Source organism: Pinus tabuliformis, chromosome 6 (assembly GCF_031772625.1).
Source record: "Pinus tabuliformis cultivar Carrire ecotype Pingquan chromosome 6, CPIR1, whole genome shotgun sequence".
In the NCBI taxonomy this organism is placed as follows: Eukaryota; Viridiplantae; Streptophyta; class Pinopsida; order Pinales; family Pinaceae; genus Pinus; species Pinus tabuliformis.
The window spans coordinates 2,085,535,492-2,085,562,625 of record NC_142292.1 but is presented as its reverse complement, the minus strand read 5'-3'; the positions used below and the strand labels follow the sequence as shown (position 1 = coordinate 2,085,562,625).

Sequence of the window (27,134 nt, the reverse complement as noted above, 5' to 3'; positions counted from 1 at the left end):
GTGGCTTCGTCAGATCCTATCAGAGTTTGGCTTTGAGCAGCAGCATCCAACCACACTTTGGTGTGATAATCAAAGTGCCATTCAGCTATGCAAAGATCCAGTCCAGCATCAGCGCAGCAAACACATTGAACTACACATGCACTTCATCAGAAAGCTCATTCATGACCATGTTCTTGAAGTGCAATATTGTTCAACAGATGATCAGGTTGCAGACATCTTCACAAAGACTCTCACAGAGGCGAAGTTCACTAAACTTCGATATATGCTTGGAGTTCAGGAAGTTGTCACTAAGGGGGGATAGGCTCTAGTGCCTCCTTCCTTCTCCTATTGTGTCATATTTGTAAATCCTTCAATCCTATCCCAAGTTGTTCTTAAGGGGGGATGTTAGGATATTACGACACATAGGAAATAGTTAAGTTCAACTTGGTCTAGTATAGAGTTAGGTAGAGTAGGTAAAGTGTGTTTCTTTACCGTTGTACATTTTGTAACTTACAATCCGACGGTCACGATATGTAGTGATCCGACGGTTCACTCTCTCCTCGGTATTACCGACACTTGATCTGTGGCTTGACACCCGATTGGTCCATGAGTTCTATTTAAAGCGCATGGAGGGTCATTGTTCGGGTAATCCGTGCATGAGAGAAGCTTATGTAAATTTTCATTCTTTGATTAATAAATTGCCTGTAGTAGCCACGTTGGCACAGGCCGTGGACTGTTTCCCTCTTTGAGGGTTTTAACCACGTCAAAAATACTGGTGTATTGATCTATGATCTGGTTGTGAGCGGTGTCCTTTTGGTGTTCTTTCTGAGGAACTTACCCTATAAATTCCTACAATATCAAGGAGGTAGCTCATAGGGATAAGACAAAGAGGTCAAGTTAGGAGGATTCGACCTCATCTATGTGAAACCACCTCCAGCTCACCGCTCTGGAAACTTCTAGATCACGAAGCTTCTCATCTCCTTTGGGAAAATTACCTTTTTTGGATCATCGTGGGTATATGGGAAAACAGAGCGATGTCATCGCAGGTCTGGCATATTGCAACATGCAACCATCGCGGTTTTAAGCCTCATAAGAGCGATGGTGCTCAAATTATGGTTTAAGAGCTATTTCTTCAGGGAAAGCTCAATACATTTTCCAAACACAGTGTTAGGAGGGATCTGAGCTGTATACATGGATGAGTATATTGTATAATGGTCATGTTTCGGGCACTTCGGGGTATGTCACAGGGAAGTGCAGGAGGCGTGACAAAATACTGTATAACAGATGCCCCCTAAAGCATGAACGTAGAACAAGGAGTGATGGCTGAGATGCTTTGCGGGCTCTTGCAAGGACGAGGACACACACTATCAGGAGACCTGTAAATCAAGAATGCATATACATATACATATCTGAGATCAAGACATGAATCTATGGCATGGGCGCAGCCATCCAGATGATGAAGGCTATATAAAAGGATCCATGTCATGGGCACAACTATCCAAATAAGAAGGATCACTTGTAAATCTAAGATCCAAGGTATGGACATAGCCATTCGATATAGAAGGATCAACATCATATATAAAGTCCCACAGTATGGTCATAGCCATTCGTATAGTAGAAACATGTGTACATTCATGAATAACACATAACTCCATGCAACCTGAGTCATATAAGACTGGACTCAGGGTCTTGCGCTCCATTCCAACTCGATCAAGGTATGAATTCTAACATGTGAATGAACGTGTTGCAGTTGAACATGCTAGAAAACCACCTGATTACCAACCAATGATGCAAACCGTTAATAGGTATGAAAGAAACCACTAATAATGACAATGGCTCTCAAGGTACAACAATACAATCCATGAATGTGATAATGAATGATGAGGTCGAACACTCGTGGAATCACTCGATCAAAAGCCAGTAATGAAGACTTGCCATTGGATGCGAAGAACTGGCCATTAGGGCATGCCAGCTCTAAGGTACTGAAAGGGATTTTCTAAGTCATCTTCTTGGATAATGAGCTGAAGTCGACAGGAAGTGACTCGTCGAAGGAGGGTCATAATGATTCCCTCATCATTGACATGAAATAAGGAATAAAGTGGAATGAAATTAATAAGATCCAAGACTATAGAAAAAGGTCAGACAATGTATAGGTAAAAGGATACATATTGGACTTCTCTTGAACATATTAGTGACACGACTTCGGAGTGTGGCAACATTAGACTCAACATAGGACCAGGGGTCATAATGACAAAGTGGAATAGTCAAATGAGAGGCAAAATGGATCACCCAAACCTAGAAGGACAAGTGACTAAGTGAGGATATCCCAAACTCGACACGAGAGCAAAAGAGTGTCATGTTCAAGAGCGACATGCTGCCTATACAAAGGATGTTTCATCTTCATTTCCCCCCCACTATTTCTAGTGAGTACCTCTTTATTTTTACACAAGCTTGAAGAGGATACCATATGATTGTCGTATAAATTCACCCTTCGGATGAATCCATCCTAGTAAGTTTTACGAGCCCTAGGAAGGAGAAGCTCGGTCTCGTCATGGTGACAAGTCTTTCGTCGTTTTACTTTTTACGAGTCCGGCGGAAGAGTAACTCGATGTCTTTTTCATATTTAGAGATTTTGAAAAAGATACGAAAATAAAACTCCATCAAGTCCCTTTTCGTAAGTTGTCCCTCGAATCTGAAAAGGTAGAAAACAATATCCAAGAGAACCTCTTGACGATGTCAATCAAGGTGTACCTTTTTGTAAATAGTCAATCTCAGCCCGAAAAATGGGTAAACGTATACTGAGGTGACATCGATTCATTTACTTTAACGAGTTCGAAAGGAAAAGTTCTCGGCAATCTTTTCATATTTATAGAGTCTGAAAAGAGTTGAAAGAGGACTCCTCCTAGAGGAAACGAGCAGTATAAAAGGATAGCAACTGGTTTCAGTAATGATGGAACTGATCAAAACATGTAATGGTCAAGAGGTTGGCTAATAATACCACTCATTGCAGATGTTCCTTAGGCAAGGGTAAAACAACCAAGTGAAAGCATATGATCGGCCAAAGAGATGGTGACGATGGAATGAAAAAAACATAGGTTCATATGGTAAAATAGGCTGATAAAAATGACAATCATGAGATGTAAAGAGGGAATGGTTTCATTTTTACACAAGCTTGAAACATCGGAAACTATGCTTGAGTATACTTGAAGATGGTTTCATTTTTTTTTACAAGCTTGAAACATGAGAAAAAACTATGCTTGGATTTGGTTTCATTTTTACACAAGCTTAAACAAAAGATAAACTATGCTTGAGATAAGTTTGCACACCCCCAACAAATGACTCAATTCGAGGTACATGCCCCCCAAGCTTTATTTCATTCACCTAAGTAGACTACAGGTTACTAACAGGTGGATGGAAAGAAGTTTTACTTACGAGATCAAGTGAAAGACTCGACTGGGATTTTATGAGATCTAATCAAAGACTCGAATGAGAAGGGGATTTGTTTCATTTTTTAATGAGCTTGACACAAGAAAAGAACCATGCTCATGACACTTATTTCATTTTTTAATGAGTTTAACATAGTAAAAGAACTATCCTCATGGGGACTTATTTCATTTTTTAACGAGGTTGACATAGTAAAAGAACTATCGTCATATCCCTTGTTTCATTTTTTAACGAGCTTGGCACAAGACAAGGAACTTTGCTCCATGGTCCTTGTTTCATTTTTTAACGAGCTTGACACAAGACAAGGAACTCTGCTCCATATCCCTTGTTTCATTTTTTAAGTAGCTTGACACAAGACAGGGAAATCTGGTCCATATCCCTAGTTTTATTTTTTAAGGAGCTTGACAAAAGACAAGGAACTATGCTCCATGGTCCTTGTTTCATTTTTTAACGAGCTTGACACAAGACAAAAAAAACTGCTCCAAGGTCCTTGTTTCATTTTTAACGAGCTTGAAATAAGACAAGGAACTATGCTCCATATCCCTGGTTTCATTTTTTAAGGAGCTTGACACAAGACAAGGAACTCTGCTCCATATCCTTGGTTTCATTTTTTAAGGAGCTTGACACAAGATAGGGAACTCTTCTCCATATCCCTGGTTTCATTTTTTAAGGAGCTTGACACAAGACAAGGAATTATGCTCCACAGTCCTTGTTTCATTTTTTAACGAGCTTGACACAAGACAAAGAACTCTTCTTCAAGGTCCTTGTTTCATTTTTTAACGAGCTTTACACAAGATAGAGAACTTTGCTCCAAGGTCCTTGTTTCATTTTTTAATGAGCTTGACACAAGACAAGGAACTATGCTCCATGCCACCTTTATCACAACTCAAAAGAGACCATGGCTTCCAAGAGGTTCTCATCAGTTGGGAGAACAACACTCTAGAAGGGATACATGTCCAGGGATCCAACTGAAAAATTGGGCTCCAATGCCCCCAGTACATGGTGTACTACATCACCTACTAGATCATCTGTAGATGTGGGCATGGAACGGGTGGCCACATAATTAACTTGTGGCGAAGGTGATACCACTTGCACATAAGAACCATTTAGGGATAATGGTTGAGTGGGAGTTGATTCAGGACCAATGAATGTAAGTTAATCAATGATCACAATGTTTCCTTCATGCAGGAAACACATCACTCGAAAGTGGGAAGAAACAAGAGCTCCCATGACATAAACATAGTCATGGCCAAGAAGTAGATAAAAATCTAAGGGGTCTTGGACAACCATCACGTTTATATAGACAAACTTTCCTCCCAAAGTAATAGGTAACTTAAGAAGGATCCCTAACTGTTGACTGGTTCCTCTGTTAAAAGCCAACAAATTCTGGGTGACGAGGACAAGCTGAGGAGAACATAAAGCTTGCTAAGCAGTTGAGGACAGAATGCTAACAGATGCACCCTCGCTTATGACCATGCTAGGTACAACCATATGGTAAGCCTGTACTGTAATCTGGAAAGGCACATAAGACGGAAGGCGATATCCTGCCAAACGACTCCAATCAAAAGTAGGGACTAAACTACTCGGAGGGGGTTTTGTAGGAACATGAGAGCTATCCTCTTGCTCGATGGGAACATGAGAACTACTCTCATGCACCTCGGTAACAAGAGTATTTACCTGCAGTTCATTCAAAACTGAAGAGACCAGAAGAACCTGAGCAGTATGAGGATCACTCTCTATTGGAAAGGTACATTTAACTGAAGGTGGAGCCAATTCTACCGTTTGTTCAATCAATGGTTGACCAAGAACGAACTCACGAGACTCACTTTCAAAGAGAGTGGGGTTGACCAAATATGAATTTTGATCAATCACTAGATCAACTAGCAAAGGATTAGGCGAAATCTTTCGATAACCAATCGGAAGAGAAGGTTGAGAAGCTATAAGGTTTTCCAACTCTTTGGAAGCTTCATCCATAAGAGGAAAAAGGTGAATGGGATGATTACCTTCACACAACTTACAAGGAAATTTGACTTTTCCCTTTTTCCCATGAGCTTTACTGTCACTAGTTGAAGGTTTATCACCAGCATGATCGCTAAAGGCCGACGACAAAGGTCGATGTGAACATGTAGACCACACTTCTAAGACCTTGGGAATACCAGGACAATTCCGAAGAAGGTGGTCACCCTTACATAACATGCAAGGGAATTTTACTTTTCGAGGCTGGTTGGAAGATTTTTCTTCATCAGTTGCATCCATAGCAATGGCTGCTTGGTTGCCCCCTTGCTTATTTTGCTTCTTCTTCCTCGTCCTCTTCTTCTTCTTCTTAGCTTCCTGGTCACTAGAATCCATACTTTCACCACGTGAAGAGGAAGAACGAGGTGAAGAAATAGGTGAAGAAGGGAATGGGTCAATTTTAGGATCAACATGAGGTTGATGTTGTTCAAGTGGAGAAGAACTTGGTTGAAAAACAGTTTGGACACTTGGAACCACCAAGGTCGAAAATAACCAAACTGACAGAACAATGGTCAATCCAGGAAGGGACAACGTTGCCATATAAGGAGCACTAGTATTTCCAAAAGAAGGAAAAGGACTAGGATTCCCATCAGAGGGGTTTCCTTAGCTGGTAGACTCAGGAAATGTTGCCATCAGTATCAACCTAAGATCTACTAAGGAGTATTTCCATAGAAAGGATGTTGTTCCACAGTTAGTTAATTTTAGAATTTGAAACAAAAACTTTGCCTTTTCATGTTTTAAGAGTCGAGAAAAGGACGAAAAGGTGACTCTAGTCGCTTTCATAAGTTTAGCGAGCTTGAAAGGACAAGTGCTCATTGATCTTTTCAAATTTAGAAAGTAAAAAAGGATTGAAATGATCACTCAGGTGAATCTAGGTAAAAGGAGTACCAAGTAACCGTGAACTGCAATATACACCTCAGCAAATAAATTTACCAAGGACTTGACGTACGTGCAGGAAATCTCCCCGAATGTTGTGTTCGGTGTATCACATTTATAGGGCGACAGACTCGACTTCCTATGGATAATGGTTTGCAACCTATGGGGGTCTCCCTTTATATATGCAACAGTTCGAGGAGCACAAGTCCGTGCTAAGACTGTCTAATGCTGAAGTGCGACAACTGCTAAGTTTTAAAGACGTCGGAACACGTCTCTAACCTAGACCGCTAAAAATGAACGTTAATGTTTCAAATGCTCATTAGATTACTTGATAGATTTAAAGTTGATCTTGAAATTATGTTTCGATTTCAAGGCCTTAACGATGTTACCTGAACACCTAAGATGCAACTATATGAGAAAAGGAAAACATTTCGTTTCAATGAAAGCTAGACTAATCAAGGGAAGAAATTTCAATCAATAACGCATCAAACAAAATGCATCATGCAAAAATCCTTCCACTAACTTTCACTCTTGTCTTCCAAATGCAATGCCAAAAGTAAAAAGATTTCTACTTTTCACTATCCTAAATGCAACTTTTCCGAAAGCAAAATCATTTTACTTTACTAAGATGCACTTATAAGAATTATGCTTTTATTTTCGTTTTGAATGATTTGACGCACCTAATACAAATTTTAGCTTTCAATCACTGAAAAATGTGATCTATTCTCAATGATGAATCTCAAAAAATAACTTTTCAATGCAACTAATCTAATGCATTTTTACGAAAAGTAAATTTTGAAATACAAGCAAAAACAGATGCAAAATGATGTTTTCAATGATTTCTACAGAAAACAACACTCACTCAATCAACAAAACAAACATCTTAATGACATCTACAAGTGGCAAGCAATGACCAATGACTAGAAAACCTAAAATTCAGTCAGATTTCACTTCGAAGCCAACGAGAAAATTTTTGGAAATTAATCAAGACAATCAATCAAAACATTGAAAAATTCAAGCATACAGGATGGGAAACGACCTGAGGGGCCAAGACACACTGGATTCTTAGGAAGAAACCTAAAAAATTCTCATATTCAAGGATCATCGCTACTTTATATACCCAAACCCACGATTATCATTACTTTGCATTGGAAAACCCGCGATGGCATCACTACTTTGTATAGCAAAAGTAGTGGTGATTTAAGCGCGACCAAAACATGAAGACTTTTTTATCGTGACTGTAAAGGTAAAAACTGTGATCATCGCGACTGTAAAGGTAAAAACTGCGATCATCGCGACTGTAAAGGGAAAAACTGCGATGCCATCGTGACTGTAAAGGGTAAACCCGTGATGGGCGAGGAATGTGGGAAAAAACTAAAAAGATTCCAAGAAACAATCTAGACCTAACACTCTAAGGCAGTAATTGGTGATGGTATAAACCCATACTGATGCAGACAAGCCGAAAAATCAACGGTTGGTCAAACTAGACAAAAGATCAGGGTGAAAGATTGGATGGAAAGGGTCATAGGTTTCCCAGTGGAGTTTCCATTTTGTTGACAAGGTTAATCCTCTTTGCGGACAAAGACGATCCCTCTAGCCCAATGAGTGGGTCTAGCAACTGAAGTGACAATCAACTAGACATCTTCCTAGATTATAATTGAAAAGTAGAATGAGAGAGATGACCTACCTCGCTCTGATGCTATTCCGATTTCCTTTGTTGAGATCCTCGAACCACTTGTGTCATGGACTTGTTCCTGCTTCTTTAGCGCTTATGTACCTGCAAAAGTGACCAAGAGACAACAAAACATGCCAAAACCAATAGCAAATCCAAGAATAACCTACTTAGATGATTAAGGAATGCTAAGCCGATACATACATAAACATATATATTTTGGGAAGATGAACCATAAGTTGTATATTATTTAAAGAATAAAGGGAAGATTACAACCATAACCTTGATGTTGAAAGGCTCTCCTTGAGTGGTAATCCAAGTCCAAGCCAAGAAACTCTCCAAACACTCCTTCTCCAAGTCTAATGAATAGCCTCTAAGCACAAACTCAACATAGGGATGCAAATGGACATAGATCAACCCAACCTCTAATCTGACCAACCATTTGGGAATGGGAAAGGATGGATTTATATACTGGGAAAGGGAGTTAGGACTTCTCCAAAGATAGGATTAGGTCTACATCTCAAGGAGGTATCTCATAGGGATAAGACAAAGAGGTCAAGTTAGGAGGATTCGACCTCATCTATGCGAAACCACCTCTAGCTCACCGCTATGGAAACTTCTAGATCACAAAGCTTCTCATCTCCTTTGGGAAAATTACCTTTTTGGGATCATCGCGAGTATATGGGAAAACATAGCGATGTCATTGCAGGTCTGGCATATTGCAACATGCGACCATTACGGTTTTAAGCCTCATAAGAACGATGTTGCTCAAATTATGGTTTAAGAGCTATTTCTTCAGGGAAAGCTCAAGACATTTTCCAAAGAAAGTCTTAGGAGGGATCTGAACTGTATACATGGAAGAGTATACTGTATAATGGTCATGTTTCGGGCATTTCAAGGTATGTCACAGGGAAGTGCAGGAGGCGTGACAAAATATTGTGTAACAACTACATGTGGGTACACTGTGCATCCTTTATGATTCACCTAATAAAGTTCCAGTTAGTACATGGCTTACTAAACTCCTGTGTGAGTTTGTCTGGTAGTTTCGTCAAAGGGTTTCTGATGTGAATGCATACCGTTGTACACCTTTGTGACTATAGGTTGTTGTATAATAATGAACTGTGTTTATTTGATTATTTTACTCATAACTGTTATAATGGGTATTAATACCTTTTGACCCTACTCGCGATGTCCATATGTTTAATTTTACTAAGTGGCTTAGGTTGAAGTTATGACTATGTATAATGTTTTTGTGTACATCATACTTCTAAGGCTATATATATATATATAACTGGAAATTAATTATTCTTTTTTTGTCTGTTTAAATTGGAATTAGGAAAAGAGTTCGATGTGTTGAGGACTGATTCGACTTTGTTCATTAACATTTACTTTCTAAAATGGTTCCACGTTCCTCGGTAGTTGATTCTCTTGAGTGATATAAATTCATCATAGGTCCGTAGTTTTCTTTAGATTTTCTTCATATCCAACTATTGAAGTGAGGTCCGTTAAAGCTATGTGTTCCGGAATTGTAAGTTTTATTGTGTAAATGTTTAACATACATGCATGTTCTTAGTTGCAACCACTCTCGATTTATCCAGTTTATAAATTTTCTTTAAGGGTATGTACATATCGAAACCACTAATCATGGTGTAATTATTAAATTAACACCTATCGAGTCTAGATTGATTATATAATTCCCTCAATAATTGTGTTTGCGTGCACTGTCAATTCACGTTTCGCAGAATTGGGATCGTCAAGCTTTTATTGAGTGACCATTTGATTTCTGTCCTAAACTGTGTGTATGGCCTTACCCCTTTTATTCTTAGGGTTGAAACACATATACATTCATTACGAAATTTATATTGAAGGCTTATTAGCTGAGTGAAGTGTATTCCATAACTTCACATGTTACTTACAGTTTGTAATTGCATGACCCTTTTATTATTATTATTATTTTTTAAGATTCCTAGGACTAATAAGAATTAGTTTGCCCTCGCAATTCCAAATTGCCTTTGAGGTTGTAGTCTAACCTCCAGTATAGTAATAATCTTCCAACGTTTAACTATCATGACTTCATGGTTCCCAATAAATGTCTAACATAAGGTTTCCCTTGCCTACTACTCGAATTTAATATTATTGGTATCAAAGGGTTTTCGAAGGAGCCTCACTACCGAAGGTCGAATCTCATAAAAATCACATAAGTACTTTTATTGTTTGCATGCCAAACAGAAAAGGATGTTATCAAATCATTACTCTAAATTCTAACAATCAAATTAGCAATCCTGATCTATTTACATTTAATTAACAGACATCTCACCTCGTTTCGCAACTCTACTCGTATACTTAGCTACACCCTTATCTGGTAACTTTATTTCTTCTCAACAATTATGTCCCAAGCCTTTTCATTAATCATCCAAAAGTAAATATACAGATCAGTAAATCGATTCATATTAATTAACTAATGGCTACATGTTTCAATTCTTCACTAATCAAACCAATTTACTGTACTGAACAATAACTCTAAATCAGAGTAAATAATTTACGACTACATCTTTCAGATGGTTATTACAAACATGCGTAATACTATTCCTAAAATTCTGTCACAAATCATTCCTTTCAACAATCCTTTTTCTTAATTTTCCTACACATGTAATTACCTAAATCTTTTCCAAAATCAACATTTTCATAACAGACCCAACAATTTTCCAATTTATCCTTATACATAATTTTAATGAGATCAAAAGAAAATAGAAAGAACTTCAACCACAATTTTGAAATCTATAGAAACAACATCCTCGTAATTTTTCCTTCTTCGTATCAAACAAAACAATAGACTTAACAAAATTTTTAACCATAGCAGAGGCAATTAGATAAACCTCTAACCAAAGTCTTAGCTGGAAAATGCTCTTGGGAAATGAGCTCTCCTCCCAACCATGAACCAACAACCTCTAGTTCCCCCCGAGCAGAGAAATCTTGCCTAGAATCAACAACCTCTTGATGATTCCAATCATGTATTTTATACATTAACCTTCAGCAGATTTTTCTTTGGCAGCGTCCCGCCTTTCAGGGTTTTGCCAACCCATAAGCCTAGGTTGTTTTTTTTTCTTCCTTTAAAGCCTACTTTTCTCTCCCGTAGAGCTTTCTCAGTATTTCTCTTCAATTGAGTATTTTTAAGGAATTTATCATAATCTAAATATCTTTCAGATTTGGCAAGTATCTCTTATACAGATTTATACAAATTTCTTTCCCATCATTTTCCAACTTTTATTTTCAAATTTAATTATTTAATACATCATTATTTCAAAATCCAGTTTATCATGGATTATTGGCCAACATACTAAAAATAGTCCAATGTAATAGAGGGGTATTACATAAAATCTCCGGACACAGAAAGCTTTGCACAAGCAAGCTCCACACAATGAAACATAATAATATTAATTGGAGATTTGTTCAACAACCCCATGTAAAGGATCTGTAACCGTGTCAATTCTGGTATCATTGGGTAGAGTAATAGCATAATAATATCAGTGTCAGTGTCAGAGCATTCACCAACAGAATGACCATACCCCGTCCTTTGCATAGTGAAAGCTCCACACAATGAAACATAATAATATTAATTGAAGATTGTTTATCGCCCTCACGCCTATATAAAAAACCTACAACTACATCAATTTTGACATCATTGATATTAAACATTTTCTTGAAATTTTGATTAACATTAGAAAAGCATAACAAAATAATGCCGAGTAAATACACTTTGACCGCAAAACAAATAGTATATTCCCAAAACAAAAACAGATGCTATATTCCAAAGCAAGGACTAAAAATGAGTGAAAAGAATAATCACATCCATATTTAAATAAATACTTATATTAAATGCCTTTGCCACAAACACTCAAACGCTCTCTACAGGGGAGAGTTTCAAGGAATTCTTGAAACAAGGCCGTCCCCATCTCTAAGTCACAACCCCAAAGAAAGTGAGAGCATTGGAGAATCATTTACACGTGGATTTACCCACTTCACATCCAATTTTAACAATCACCCAAACTATGTGTCCAAATAGGGCTAGGGTTCCAAGTAGGGTTTTATAGCAAGCATATAAAGCGTTCCATCCTCCATAATTTCGGCCGATGAAACCACGCCTGTCGTTGTAGCCTGCAATTTGTTTCTGTGAAAATGGTATGGACTCTACGTGATCTGTTTTTCCAGTTTTAAACTGAGTGCAGGTGGTTGTAATTGCTGGAACTAATGGTGATTGTTGTTATGCAGTCGCTCGTAGCGAACGAAGAATTTCAGCACATTCTCCGTGTTCTCAACACCAATGTCGATGGACGCCAGAAGATAATGTTTGCATTGACGTCCATTAAGGGTATCGGTCGTCGTTTCGCTAATCTCGTCTGCAAGAAAGCAGACGTCGATATGAACAAAAGGTTTGTTCTGATTCGTTTCTCGACTATTTGCAAGATTTGTATAGGGCTTTTTATTTTTCTTCCTTATCAGATCTGTATTGTTCATTTTCATATACTTGTTGAAGGCCTTATTTCATTTCCGGGTTTATTCAAATCTTTATAAATATTTATCTTTCAATCTACAGGATATCTTTTCTGCCCTTTATTTTTTATTTTTAAAATAAATATATATGGCCTGATATCCATTTGCACTCTACGAAATTTTCCAGACATTTAGGTTTATTTTTATTTTTAATTACAAATACATATTCAAGGTTTTATTTTTTTTGAAATGTTTATATTTTAAAATTTTCAGGCATCTAGTTTGGTTTTTTGTAAAGCCTTTGGAACGTATATTTTGTCAGTCCACAGCTGGTGATGAGCAAACTGTTAACTTTGAGCTGGAGGGTTGACTGGTTTTCCTTGAGCAATCAGCCAATAACATACTGGCTGTACTTTTAATTTATGTCTGTAATGAGAAATATGGATTTTTGAGATTTTTTTTCAGGCAGTTATTTAAAGGTTTTTTTATTTTTATTTTATTTTTGGTTTTATTGTTCTCCGGATACTGTTTAGGGCTTTAGGGTTTTAATTGTTTTGCAGATTCATTTTTAGTCTCCTTTTCCCTATACCAGTCACCTATTTAAATTTTCTAATTTATCTTCCACTTTCATTTATTTTCCTTTTCCAGATCTACTCAGGGTGGTTTGTTTTAGCAAATGCCTTTTAGGTTATTGTTTATTATTATTATTATTATTGAAATTTAACAACTTTTCCAGGTCATTGTATTTTTTTTTGAATTTAACATCTTTTTCCAGATGCCTGTTCAGGTTTTTGATTTTTCTTTCCCAGCTAGATGTTTCGGGGTGTCTTTTTTTATCAGATGCTTATCTACGGTGTGTTCTTTATCGGTATCTACATGGGGTTTCCCCTTTATCATATACTCGTATACTAATTTAGACGTTTATTTCACACAAATACTAATTTAAGCTTTCTTTTTGTGTTTTCATTGACAATGGTGTTTTGGGTATGGCAGAGCCGGAGAGCTTTCAGCAGCTGAGCTGGAAAACCTGATGACGATAGTAAGTAATCCAAAGCAGTTCAAGATTCCAGACTGGTTTCTCAACAGACAGAAGGATTATAAGGATGGACGTACCACTCAGCTCGTCTCCAATGCCCTCGACATGAGGCTCAGAGATGACTTGGAGCGTCTTAAGAAGATTAGGTACTTCCAATGCTCCTCACCATCTTTATTTGTTATTGCATTTCTCTTAGAAAATTTATCGTACGAAAACTGAAATGAATTAGGAAAGTTTGGAACTGAGATGTACAACTACAGAAGTGAGTTTTAAAAAAGACATCCTTGTTCAAATACTAATTAAATTTATTTTAAAAATATTATTTTAATAAAGTTCAGCAGACAAGGTAGGTCTCAACTGACATTTAAAATTTAATAAAAATAGTACATATTAATAAATAAAGTACATATTGTTCTCCAAATTCTGAGAGGTTAAATGGTGAAAAATGTGTTTCCCCATTGTTAGTGGCTATCTATGGACATGAACAGGTTAATTTTATCAAATTGTATTAGTTTTATTCTTTTGTTTCAGCTCTGACTGTCTAATAGCCAGCATAAATCCATCTTAATCTTGGATCTATCTAATCTAATCTATCTAGCAAGTGTCTAGCAAGTGCTGAGAGGGATCAAAAGGGATCAAAAGGGCAAAATAGATCCTGAGTTTATATTTATAGTGTCAATTCCATCTGGAGCAAGGAAAAAATTACACATCTATTTATTTCAATTTGAGCAATACACCAATAAGGTGGTGTTTTAACTGAAGTGGGGTTTTTAAATAGTGTTTTAAGTATATGAGTTTTTATTTATTTTATACATAATTGACATTTGAATATTTGACTTAAGATGGGCATTGAAATATTTTGTCTATTGCTCACATTGACCACATTAAGATGTTTATATTCATGCAATATTTTACTAACATGGTCATTGAAATATTTTGTCTTATGGCTCACATTGCCCACATTAAGATGTTTATATCCATACAATAGGAACTTTGCCCACATTAAGGTGTTTATATCCATGCAACAGGAAATTTCTCTCTCTAATGTGGGCTCTCATCTTTTTTTGTTAATATTTTTTTGGAATACCTAAGAAGTGGAGAATACTAAGAAGTTGAAAATACCTATCAATGGAAAACATTTTTTTAATTTCAATTATTCTTTTCTCTCTACATATGTCAAGTTGACAAAAATCAAAATTATTTTACATAAGATTTGCATTAAAATATTATATGTAATATTCCCTTTCTTGATCTTGGACCATGGTATTTATCATGGTATTTTCCCATGGTATTTGCCTTCAATTTTTGAGGGAAAATAATAAAATAGGGTCTTTAGAGAGTCCATCAAGCCTATAAAAGGGGATACAAGCTTAAGCATTTGGATCATCCAGAATCTGTCTATCTTATTATGTTTTTGTTGAGAACTTGGCGTGGCCAGTTCTAACTTGATCTCGTGACAAAAACCTTGTGGTGAATTTGACTGGTGGTTCCATCCAGGGTCCATGATTGTGCTTTAGTACTTTTAATTTCTTTGTTGTTGGGGTAGCCATACATGCCACAGGCACATGCTTTAGCAGGTCTTGTGTGGGCATGTAATTTTGTTTTCAGTTATTTACATAAATAAGAGGTTGCATTCTCAAATCTGTTGTGTTCAGTGTTTTATTGCAAGAATTTTATTAGAGCATCTAGAGTGTACCATATATGTCAAAAATTTTAATGTTTGGGATATTACAATGGTATTAGAGTTGTGCATCCTACTAGCCTGAGGGTTTATTATAGATCAACTTCAAAGAAAGATCGTGATCTAGGGTTTCAAGAGAAACTAGTCTTTGGTGATTTCACCCTAGCTAGAATCTCAATATTTTCGGTTGTTCTCTATAGCCACCCTAATTAGCTCATTATTATTGAATTTTTTGGGGTTCATTTTTTTTTCTTTAGGGTATTTTTGTGACAGATTGGTTGCAGAAGAATTTATTTTTTTTATAAATATAAATGAGTTGAGTTCTTTAATGTTTCTAAAGCAAATCCATTATTGTATTTTTGATAGGCCATGGAATTAGACCCTTGGCTGCCATGAACATCATTAGAGGAGATGAAATCGATCGAAGGAAATTGTAAAGAAGAGATCACATTTCTTCAGAAGGATCCACATCTGTGGTGAAAGAGATTGAAAGATTGAAAGTTTTCAAGGGGAGAGACAAAGCCAATATTCAGGCCAGGTAGAGTCCGTTCACATTTGTAAGTAAGTTGCAAAAGAGAGAGACAACACAGAACATCAGAAAGGGAGCGATCCATTTTGCACGGGTAGTAGACTATCGGCCCGAAGAAGAACGTGAGCAGCGGCCTTGTCTGTAACATCCTGATCGTTTGAAGAGCTGAACATTGTCTTAGCAGCTCACTGGGTCTGGACGACAGAACGAAGGGGTGGTCATTGCTTGAGGCACCCAGTTGTAATGAGGTGACCAACCGCTTTGTTGCAGAGTCCGCCACCTGTACCAATCCAAGGCTTCGACCAACAACTGTGGAACCATCGTGATATGGAGAGATTGTGAGTTGGAGGCAATGACAAATTTTCTAGAAATTAGGGATCGTGGGGTGCACCATCGACCAAGAAGCTGGAATGTAGGGATTGTGGAGTCTTGTGCAACACAGATCATCTATTACAGAAGGAGCGCCATTAAATCAAGAAAAAGGGCGAGATTGTTGGAGCATCCGAACAAGAGTCAGTAGATCGAATTGGTGAACACGTGCAACCTCATTGCAGGATCTGTTGTTTACAAAAGAAAAGAGCCCAGGGCTGAGCTTGTCCACTCCTGACTTTCTGCTATGTGCAAAGTCGGTGGGGTTTAATCCATCAATGCATCCGACAACATGACAATTTGACTTTTGTTCTAGGAAAGTCTAAGCTTATAGTCAAGACACCAGAGTTGTAAGGGCCAAGAGAAGTTCGGATCACAACAACATCAAATTGTCAGTCAAGAGGAGGGGAAAGATAGTCTACACGAGCAAAAGGCCATATCCTTGCACAACCATCCGGTTTATAAGGTGGAATGCCTACTATGTAAAGAGGGATTGCCAAATAGTGTAAACCATGGTGTATTAAATTACAAATCTTTAAAGCACTGTTAGGGGAAAATTTCTTGCGTAACCTTATCTTCCCAAATGCTGAAATGCAAGGTCATCGAGCCATCCTTCGAGACATGGTGTGAGTATTTCCAGACAGTTACTAGGGAACATAGGCGTGGATGTGGAGAGAACTGTTCGTTGAGGACTCTTTTCTCATAGAAAGTTCTGTTGGATGTGTGGTATCATTTGCAACAAGATCCAAGATTATGTAAGGTTGTGACATATAAACTCTTTAGACGCCACGTAGGGGAGAGAATAATTCACGGAGCATTGCCTTGTGCGCCCAGACACTACGTGGTTGGAGGCCGAGAAGGGCACTTTGGTAACATTAGGAGATATAAGGGTATGATAAATTGATATATTTTTTTCTTTTCCTAGTTTGGGTATAATTTTTTGGAGACATAAGGTTTTATGTAAAAAAGAAAGAAAGAAGAAAGAAGATGGGGAAAGAAAAGAGAATAATTTCTAAATTTGTGGCTATAATAATATTTTTAGATTAAATTTGTTGAAAATATTTTGGATGGCATGATTGATGAAATCTTCCTATGAAGAATTAGTGTATTGTTGCCTGGTTTCTTGCTTTGGTATGGGAAAATATGGACCATCTTGAATAGACCTTGGAGAAGACTCAGAAACTTCTTGATGAACTAGTGAGAATATATGGTCCTTTGTGAAACAATACCTCTGTAGACCAAAATGATGGTCAAAGTAGCAGACCATTCTCAAAAAGAGTCCATGTCATTCTGTAGTCAAAGTACCCATGGGAAGTGAAGGAAAGACAGGGAAGAGGAGCTAAGCTCTTCACACTTGGATTTGAATTGCAACGAACAAAGTCAATCATAGACCTTCATAAATTGGAGGAATTAGACACATGTCTCTCTAAGGTGGGGCAGCCAGAATGGAAGAAACTTAGTTGGGCTCTCAAGCCATCCATGCTTGCGTTGATACAACCCAAACTTTGGGAACATCCTTGTGAAGAGGTTAGACTCACAGTTGCTTCTTGTCTCAGCAGGGTCATAGCTCTAACATCGCCACTACTGCCCTACAACAATGATCTCATGAGAGATATACTGCAACTGATAGTAGAAGCCCTTCAGGGATTGAATAACATCATGCTTCCTACCTTTCAGAAGCGGTGCAAAATTTTAAAACTCATGGCAAAATTCAGCTTTGGCACATTCATGTTGAATTTGGAATGTGATGAGTTGATCTTTTAGTTGCTCCAAAACTTTTACACCAGTATTACATCAGCTCATTCAGACCATGTCAAAACAAGCATGCAAAAGATTGTGTCTCTATTCTTAGAAGGCGATGCTGACATTTGCAAGATACTAAGATCCAAATTGTTGACCATTTGGAGGAAGGAACCACAAGGATCACCAGTTGCCTATGATCTAGTCGAGAAGTTGGTTAGGCAAAACATAAAATTGCTCAGAAGGGTGCTGACTAGGAAGGAGTTGAGAAGGATTGATGGAGGAAGCAAGAACAAAATCTGCAACAAGAATGAACTAAGGAGGAGAGGACTATGCTTTATCTGCAAAGGACCTTGGGACCTTAACCGTCCATGTCTAGGTGATGAGGAGGCAACAAGGGCAGATCATGGGATTCATCCATAGTTGGGTTCACCAGTTTTTAGAAGAGAACCTATGAAGGATCCAAGCAGTCAAGTACAAATGGTGAACAACAACACCATGTTTTTTAGAGAAACTTGTAGGATAAGCCGATGATAATCAATCAGCTTGACAAAGTACATGGGGAAAGGAAGGAGGGAATTCCTCTTGATGATGAGGTAGTTGAGTCTATATATATCCAGGAGAACATCCATAAAGAGTATGGGCAATTAGTTATAGATAACAATCCACCAATACATCCATGTTTGACAATTAGAGAGGGTGGACAACTTATCCCCACATGTGGAGAAGGCCAAGAAGAAGACATTCAAGGAGAATCAAATGAGGAGCCAGTAATAATAAATCGACATGATGAGCATGATCATGTGGGGAAACATGATAAATATAGTATGCAAGAGGAGCCATTTCTGGAGGGTAAGTCAAAAATTCAAGTTGAAGCTTGTGGTCACATTCAACAGGGCACGAGAATTGCCGATAGAGGACTTTCAGGAAAGGATTATGCATTTCAAGAGAAATCTTATGATGTTGAAGCAAAGAGTTTGGATAGTCCAAGACACTGTCTTACATGAGAATAGAAAAATTGAGGAGCTCATAGGAGTATGTGCCGAATCAACGACCCAATTGTCTAGTGTTGATTAAATGACTCAAGTCCCTCACAAGGCAACAAGAGTACAGTTGGGAGTTCCAGAGCAGCCCTCTACAAGAGTACATAGATAAGGCTTGCAGCACTACCAACCCACCTTTATGCATTGGGGAGAGTAGGGTAAAATTCTCGAAATGGATCATGTTGGATGACCGAGTCGAGCAACATGAGTTGAGCATCAGGCAACATCAACATGGTAGACTTATTCCATGTGCATGCATTATATCCTCCCCACGAGATGGATTGGCGAGAGATTATGAGTTGGAACTCTATTGATGGGATACTCTTAGCCAAGAGCATATTGCAACTTGGGTCCTTTGGCATGGGCAGTGATGGAGGGCTGAGATGGTACCATAACCCACAGGTCCCAGGACTTAGGTGGCATTGGGATCCAGGAGAATCCATTGGGGCTAGGATTGGTTGGAGGATTGTTTGGGATCCAAATGAATCTATCGAGGGAAGGATTGGTCAGAGGATTGTTTGGGATCCAGGTATCGAAGGATCCATTCAGGATCATGTAGCATGGAGGTATGGAATAGCACACTGGGTTGTATGGGATCCTGGTATCAATGCTTCTGTTGTGGATAGCAGTGAATTGCTTGAGGGCAAGCAATCTTTGGGCAGGAGGATTTGTAATATTCCCTTTCTTGATCTGGTCAAAATGGACAGAATTTGTCCATGGTATTTGCTTTCAGATTTCAAGGGAAAATAATAAAATAGGGTCTTTAGAGAGTCCATCAAGCCTATAAAAGGGGATAGAAGCTAAGCATTTGGACATTCGGAATTTGTCTATCTGATTATGTTTTTGTCGAGAACTTGGCATAGCCAGTTCTAGCTTGATCCTGGGACAAAAACCCCGTGGTGAATTTGACTAGTGGTTCCATGTAGGGTCCACAATTGTGCTTCAGTACCTTTAATTTCTCTGTTGTTGGGGCAGCCATACATGCCACAGGCACAGGCTTTAGTAGGTCTTGTGTGGGCATGTAATTTTGTTTTCAGTTATTTACATAAATAAGAGGCTGCATTCTCAGATCTGTTGTGTTTGGTGTTTTTCCTGCAAGAATTTTATTAGAACACCTACTTGTTGGGGCAGCCATACATGCCACAGGCACAGGCTTTAGTAGGTCTTGTGTGGGCATGTAATTTTGTTTTCAGTTATTTACACAAATAAGAAGCTGCATTCTCAGATCTGTTGTGATCGGTGTTTTTACTGCAAGAATTTTATTAGAACACCTATATATATAATTTTTTTTAATTTTTTAACAGATCTGGTAGGTGTTTTAATAAAATTCTTGCAGTACAAACACCAAACTCAACAGATCTGAGAATGCAGCCTCTTATTTATATATATATATATATATATGTGTGTGTGTGTATATATAGAGTTGATGTTTGTATATGGAGTCGATATTGAAATATCACTTTAACATGGATATTTGAATATTTATATTTTATTTAAACTCTGCATTGGAGTAATTTAACATGGATATTTGAATATTTATATTTTCTTTAAACTCTGCATTGAAGTAATTATAAAAATGAAAGAACTACACATCTTTCTCATATGGGAAAGTATACTTTAGAGAGTCCATCAAGCCTATAAAAGGGGATAGAAGCTAAGCATTTGGGCATTCGGAGTTTGTCTATCTTATTATGTCTTTGTTGAGAACTTGGCATAGCCAGTTCTAGCTTGATCCGGGGACAAAAACCCTGTGGTGAATTTGACTAGTTTTCATCTAGGGTCCATGATTGTGCTTCAGTACCTTTAATTTCTCTGTTGTTGGGACAGCCATACATGCCACAGGCACAGACTTTAGTAGGTCTTGTGTGGGCATGTAATTTTGTTTTCAGTTATTTACATAAATAAGAGGCTGCATTCTCAGATCTGTTGTGTTCGGTGTTTTTCCTGCAAGAATTTTATTAGAACACCTAGAGTGTACCAGATCTGTTAAAAAATTCAATGTTTGGGATATATATATATATATATATATATATATCGTTGATGTTTGTATATGGAATTGATATTGAAATATCACTTTAACATGGATATTTGTATATTTATATTTTATTTAAACTCTGCATTAGATATATATATATATATATATATATATATATATATATATATATATATCGTTGATGTTTGTATATGGAATTGATATTGAAATATCACTTTAACATGGATATTTGTATATTTATATTTTATTTAAACTCTGCATTGGAGTAATTTAACATGGATATTTGAATATTTGTATTTTATTTAAACTTTGCATTGAAGTAATTTTAAATAATGAAAGAACTACACATCTTTCTCATATGGGAAAGTATTTGACTAGTGGTTCCATCTAGGGTCCATGATTGTGCTTCAGTACCTTTAATTTCTCTGTTGTTGGGGCGGCCACACATGCCACAGGCACAGGCTTTAGTAGGTCTTGTGTGGGCATGTAATTTTGTTTTCAGTTATTTACATAAATAAGAGGCTGCATTCTCGGATCTGTTTTGTTTGGTGTTTTTACTGCAAGAATTTTATTAGAACACCTAGAGTGTTCCAGATCTGTTAAATTTTTAAATATATATGTGTATATATATATATATATATATAGAGAGAGAGAGAGAGAGAGAGAGTTTTGATGTTTGTATATGGAGTTGATATTGAAATATCACCTTAACATGGATATTTGAATATTTGTATTTTATTTAAACTCTGCATTGGATTAATTTAAGATGGATATTTGAATATTTATATTTTATTTAAACTCTGCATTGAAGTAATTTTAAATAATACAAGAACTACACATCTTTCTCGTATGGGAAAGTATAGTAAATATTTTATTTATGGTTGAGACATATCTCAACTCTATCTTGAGTAAGAGAGGAATTACACAATCAATTAACTCAATCTGAAGGTTAACACAATCTGGAGATTGCATAAGAGTGGACATCGAAGCATTTTATTTGTGGCCAACAATGATGATTTTTGTTATTAATATTGTTTAATTTTTAATTGAAGTATGTTTTTTTAATGTAATGTTATGGGGCAACATCTCTCCCCATACTGCCTCTCGGTGCAATTAGGACAACCCTGCAATGACTTACCAGCAAATAAAGGAAAACATAGTTCAGTTGGTTTCTTCAAGTGACTCTCTCTCTCTCCTTTAAACAAGTATGTTAATGTATTGCTATATTGTGTATCCCGACATTCCCAGGGGGCCAAAATAAGACTGACAGAGATGCACTCACAAATATATTTGTCAGTTTGTTATGTCTTTTTTTTCAATTCATCCTTATTTCATCACTTATGTAGTCCTTTTTTGATTTGCATTTCTTCATAGATGACTTGGTTTAGTTGATTTGTTTTTACAGTTTCTTTTTGCACGTCCTTATATTTGAATTGGTGACAGGAACCATCGTGGACTACGACACTACTGGGGACTCCGTGTTCGTGGACAGCACACAAAAACGACTGGTCGTAGGGGAAAAACTGTTGGTGTCTCAAAGAAGCGTTGAGTATATATTATTTTTTATGAGAAATTGTTGTGTAACTGAACAATTTTGCACCAGTTTGAAGTGTAGTAAAACCTTTTCTGCTTTGGAATACCTGATTTCTTGGTAGGTATGTCCATCATTATATCAATACATTTGAGAATACTTCTTGGGTAGGTATGTCCATTATATCAATACATTTGATATTCACCATAAAAAATTGGCATTGGCAATACTTTCTTAGATTTGGACTAGTGTCAGTGATCCTCGTTATCATTAGGCTGTTTTTAAATTTACATTCTTTATTCAAAATTTTGGATAGAAAATTGTCATTCTTCTTTTACATATTATGCATCTTAAAGTTAACACTGGCCTTGGAGCTTCAGATCTCATTTATTTGTTTAAATTAAAATTGAAGTTTTTAATCTAATTTCGTGGTTTTTCATGTTAGCATTGAAATATTTTGAATCATCACGTCTAAATGTTATGTAATCAACACAAATCTTGAATCTGTAATCCTTTGGAATTCTGTCTTGTTTTAAAAAGTTTTGATTTCTGACATCTAATTCCTGTCTTGTTTTAAAAAGTTTATATTTCTGACATCTAATTCCTGTCTTGTTTTAAAAAGTTTATATTTCTGACATCTAATTCCTGTCTTGTTTTAAAAAGTTTATATTTCTGACATCTAATTATATGCTGTGTAGTATAATGAGTCATTGATTTATGTATGCAGTTGCTTTTATGACAGCTATGCTACTCCTGACAGTAGGAAGTTAATGTAGAAAAAGACATGGCAGAAAAACCAAATTCATACTAACATTGTTTAAGTTAATATGGGAGATAACTGTTCAAGTCATTAGTCAAGTAGTTCGTTGTGGAGTCTTTTGAGTTCTTGCAATTGCAACATCGGGGTTTGAATGATTACAAAGCTCAAAATATGTATGGCTTTGCTTGTATCATCATGACTAAATATTTATGCAAATAATACAAATCTGAATCTGTAACTCTTTATCAGGGTTTGAATGATTACAAAATGCAAAATATGTCTGGTTTTGCTTGTATCATCAAGTCCAAATATTTATGCAAATAATACAAATCCTAATCTGTGATCATTAGGCTGCTTAAAAGGTTTTGATTTCTGACATCTAATTAGATGCTGTGTAGAATGAGTCATTGATTTATTTATGCAGTTGCTTTTATGGCAGCTATACTACTGGTAACAGTAGATAGTTAATGTAGAAAAAGACATGGGAGAAAAACCAATTTCATATTAACATTGTTTAAGTTAATATGGCAGATAACTGTTCAAGTTTTTAGTCAAGTATTTCGTTAACAGAGTCTTGAGAGTTCCAATTGCAACATCAGGGTTTGAATGATTGCAAAACGCAAAATATGTCTGGCTTTTGCTTGTATCACCATGACTAAATGTTTATGCAAATAATACAAATCTTAGTCTGTTCCTTTTATGGAAACTGCTTTACTCTCAATTGTAGGAAGTAAAGGCAAAGGCATATTTAAGATTATTTCAGTTATTTTGCAGATAATTGCTGAGGTCAGAAAAGTAGTTTGTTGACTGGTCTTGTGAGTTATTGCAATTGTAACATGTGATGTATGTGTTATCATCAGGATTTATTTGAATAATGGCCAACCCAAGTGTAATCAAGTTCTATCAAGTTTTTCTTTTACGATGTTGGTTTTATGGCAGCTGTCCTTACGCTAACTGTAGGAAGTAACGGTAAAGGTATCTGAGAAAAGCCAATATCAGATTAAAATTGGTTAAGTTGGCAGAGAACTGTTGAAGTCAGAAGTCAGGTAGTTCTTGCAAGCGTAACATTTTTTTGTTCTCAGTGGGATTTCATTGACTAATTCCCAACCCAAAAACAATCATGCTTTTATGTAGAATTTCATGTACATGTATATGTTTGTAGGTCTCCCAGTGCAAGTGTAACATTTTTTTGTTCAGCGGGATTTCATTGACTAATTTCCAATCCAAAAAAATCATGCTTTATGTAGAATTTCATGTACATGTACATGCTTGTAGATCTCCCAGTGCAAGTGGAACATTATTTTGTTCTCAGTGGGATTTCATTGACTAATTCCCAACCAAATAAAATCATGCTTTATGCTTTTTGTAGAATTTCATGTACATGTATATGTTTGTAGATCTTCCAGTGCATCTCATGGTCATATTTTTAGGTTTATCCCAGATGCCCTTTCTAGTTTGTGTGGCTGATTTAAAAATAGTTTGTATGGAATACAGATGATAAAAGCAATCATGCTAGAATTATTGTTTTAGCAAAAACATTGCATTTTGACATGGCGATTATGAACAATTACGTAATTTCTCGGTGTGCTGACATATCAGAAGTCATCTGTACTGTGGTTTAACTGAATTTATATTAGGTAATTTTTTGCTCTGTGCTCTGATATCCAGTAAAGGCCCCGATTGATATGTGTATCTATGCTATATGGTATCCAAATACAGGGGATCCAATTGAATGAACACATATGCATGATTACTAGAGCCAAACTCCCCATATTCTATGGTTTTTATGGACGTGGAAATTACATTCATTGAATCGTTCAATAGGGTTTGGAGACCTGCATAAAAAATTCACTGGGGTTTAAACCACACGGTATCATGTAGGTTTACTGTAAAATGAACTGGCATAATAATAAATAGCCTTAACAAACGTAAAGTACCAACAGCTTAATGGTTGGTGGTAGGGGGTGGGGGATGGGTTGATGCAGCTAGCTGCCTGAGCCAACAGACCCTGAATGGTGGAGAAAGGCATTGAGCTCAAGGTATTTCATCCTAAGAAGAAAAGGTGGGAAGACTTGTTCCCGGTTTTTGAGCTCCAGAGGTGGCCTTGCCCTCTTTTTCAAGTTGGATTCTCCATCTTTCTGTTGACATTGTTGAACGACTCAAATTGGCGTGCACTTTTGCAGTGTCTTACGCATTGTTTGAGAACTAGCTGACGGCAAGAGCCTCCTTTACTCCACTATGACAACATCAACAATGGTTCGTGGCATAGGTATTTGCCCTGTTCAGAGACTAATTTCAATACCAAACCACCAGTGGAGAAAGAGTAATGCTTTTGCAGAATAATATGGTGATGCTTTTGCAGAATAAAATGGGATGAATAAATACGTGTGGGTTCAGTTGGGGCTCATTTTTCAACCTCTTAATACTCAAAATTTGAGTGATCACTGATAATTGGCCAACATTATTTTCCCCTGATAATTGAGTGATTATTCAATTGGATAACCATATTTTTTAATTATTTTGGTTTTACTCAATCACCTACTTTGCTAAAACTAAAACGGTAGAATGTGAAGCATAGTATCTCCAATTATGGATAGAAAATTCCAAACTAAAACGGTAGAATGCCAATGATAGTATCTCCAATTATGGATAGAACAACGTTTAGAATTATTACCAACAATATGGGAGGCCTCGGCCCATGCTGAGTGCCTCTACCACATTGTTTGTAATATACCCTCAGTCCTGATGAGAATGCTGCCGTTGTCTTATTCTTTAGGAACCAAATATGAGAATGCCTTTTTTGTCTTATTCTCTAGGAACCAAGTATGTGAATGCCTCTTTTTTGTCTTATTCTTTAGGAACCAAGTATGGGAATGCCTCTTTTTTTTGTGTTCTTTAGGAACCATGTATGATCACCTTGTTGTACTTGCCAACCGTTGATATCTCTTTTCCCTCATTAACATCGCTATGACGGATCTCAATGTTGTACTTGGCAACCGTTGGTATCTCTTTTCCCTCATTAACATTGCTATGGCGGATCTCAATGGGTTATTTCAATTTGTTATATTTTTTGTGCTTTGTATTAGGTTGAAGTGCAGATCTTAGTGGGCTAAAGCTCTTGTTCAACGCATAGGTTGAAGCCGCTTGTCAAACTCTTAAGAGGCAAACATCATAGCAACCAAGCTAGTGACCACATGCCTCCATGATTAGATGTGAACCAAGCTTTGGTCTTAACAAAAGGCATTAAAGAAGAGTTGTCTTTGTAGCAATTCTACTAGGCAAAAAGAGCATATGCAAGGTTCCGTGAGTAGATGTGAACCAAGCTTTGGTCTTAACAATAGGCATTAAAGAAGAGTTGTCTTTGTAGCAATTCTTACAAGGCAAGAAAGCATCTGAAAGGTTGGCAAGTTGCCAAGTTTAGAGATTATTAAAGCTATTAATGCAAACTAACTTTGCCATCACCCAGAGCCATGTAGGGACTTGGAACTTAGTTTGCAACATAGACCATGCGATCGGCTCAAACCACCTAATTTTTTGCAACACCATCCATGGATCACCCGAGTTACCCTCATGACCAAATTAGCATTTTTTTTTACATTCAGAAGGTGAAATAATATTGGCATTTGGTGTAGGAATCCATAAGGGAAGAGGAAATTGAAAAATGCTTTTTAATTGTCATCATCTTGATAGTGTTCACAACACAAGGTTGATTATGTGTGACCATATCTAAAGTTGTCTCCATACCAATGTGTCTGTGTAGTGAAAAGTGAGATGATTCATTTTGTATTTCCTTGAAAATGCTTTTACAAAAAGTTGTTCCTCCTTTGAGATTGGAGTTTATTACAAGTAGATAGTGAAACCCAAGTAGTGCTTTAGGAATTGATGGAGAGAGAATTAAGTGGTTCCTTCCTATCTTCATCCTAAAGGCATTTAGGAACACAAGGTTGACTATTTGTGTGTTCATTATTTTTTTCATT

General features: G+C 36.8%; 1 protein-coding gene across 1 annotated transcript; it reads left to right on the top strand.

Annotated features, from left to right (window-relative positions):
- The first annotated feature begins 12,005 nt into the window (after window positions 1–12,005).
- Window positions 12,006–22,634, top strand: LOC149267579 (small ribosomal subunit protein uS13z/uS13y/uS13x). Its single transcript, XM_089433490.1, has 4 exons — window positions 12,006–12,163; window positions 12,254–12,414; window positions 13,469–13,657; window positions 22,310–22,634. The coding sequence occupies exons 1-4, from the start codon at window positions 12,161–12,163 to the stop codon at window positions 22,413–22,415; spliced, it is 459 nt and encodes a 152-aa protein (XP_089289616.1). The 5' UTR covers window positions 12,006–12,160; the 3' UTR covers window positions 22,416–22,634.
- The last annotated feature ends 4,500 nt before the right edge of the window (window positions 22,635–27,134 follow it).

Coding starts and splice junctions, on each gene's coding strand:
- LOC149267579 (XM_089433490.1), top strand. Junction 12,415..13,468: donor GACGTCGATATGAACAAAAG/GTTTGTTCTGAT, acceptor TGGGTATGGCAG/AGCCGGAGAGCTTTCAGCAG. Junction 13,658..22,309: donor GAGCGTCTTAAGAAGATTAG/GTACTTCCAATG, acceptor AATTGGTGACAG/GAACCATCGTGGACTACGAC.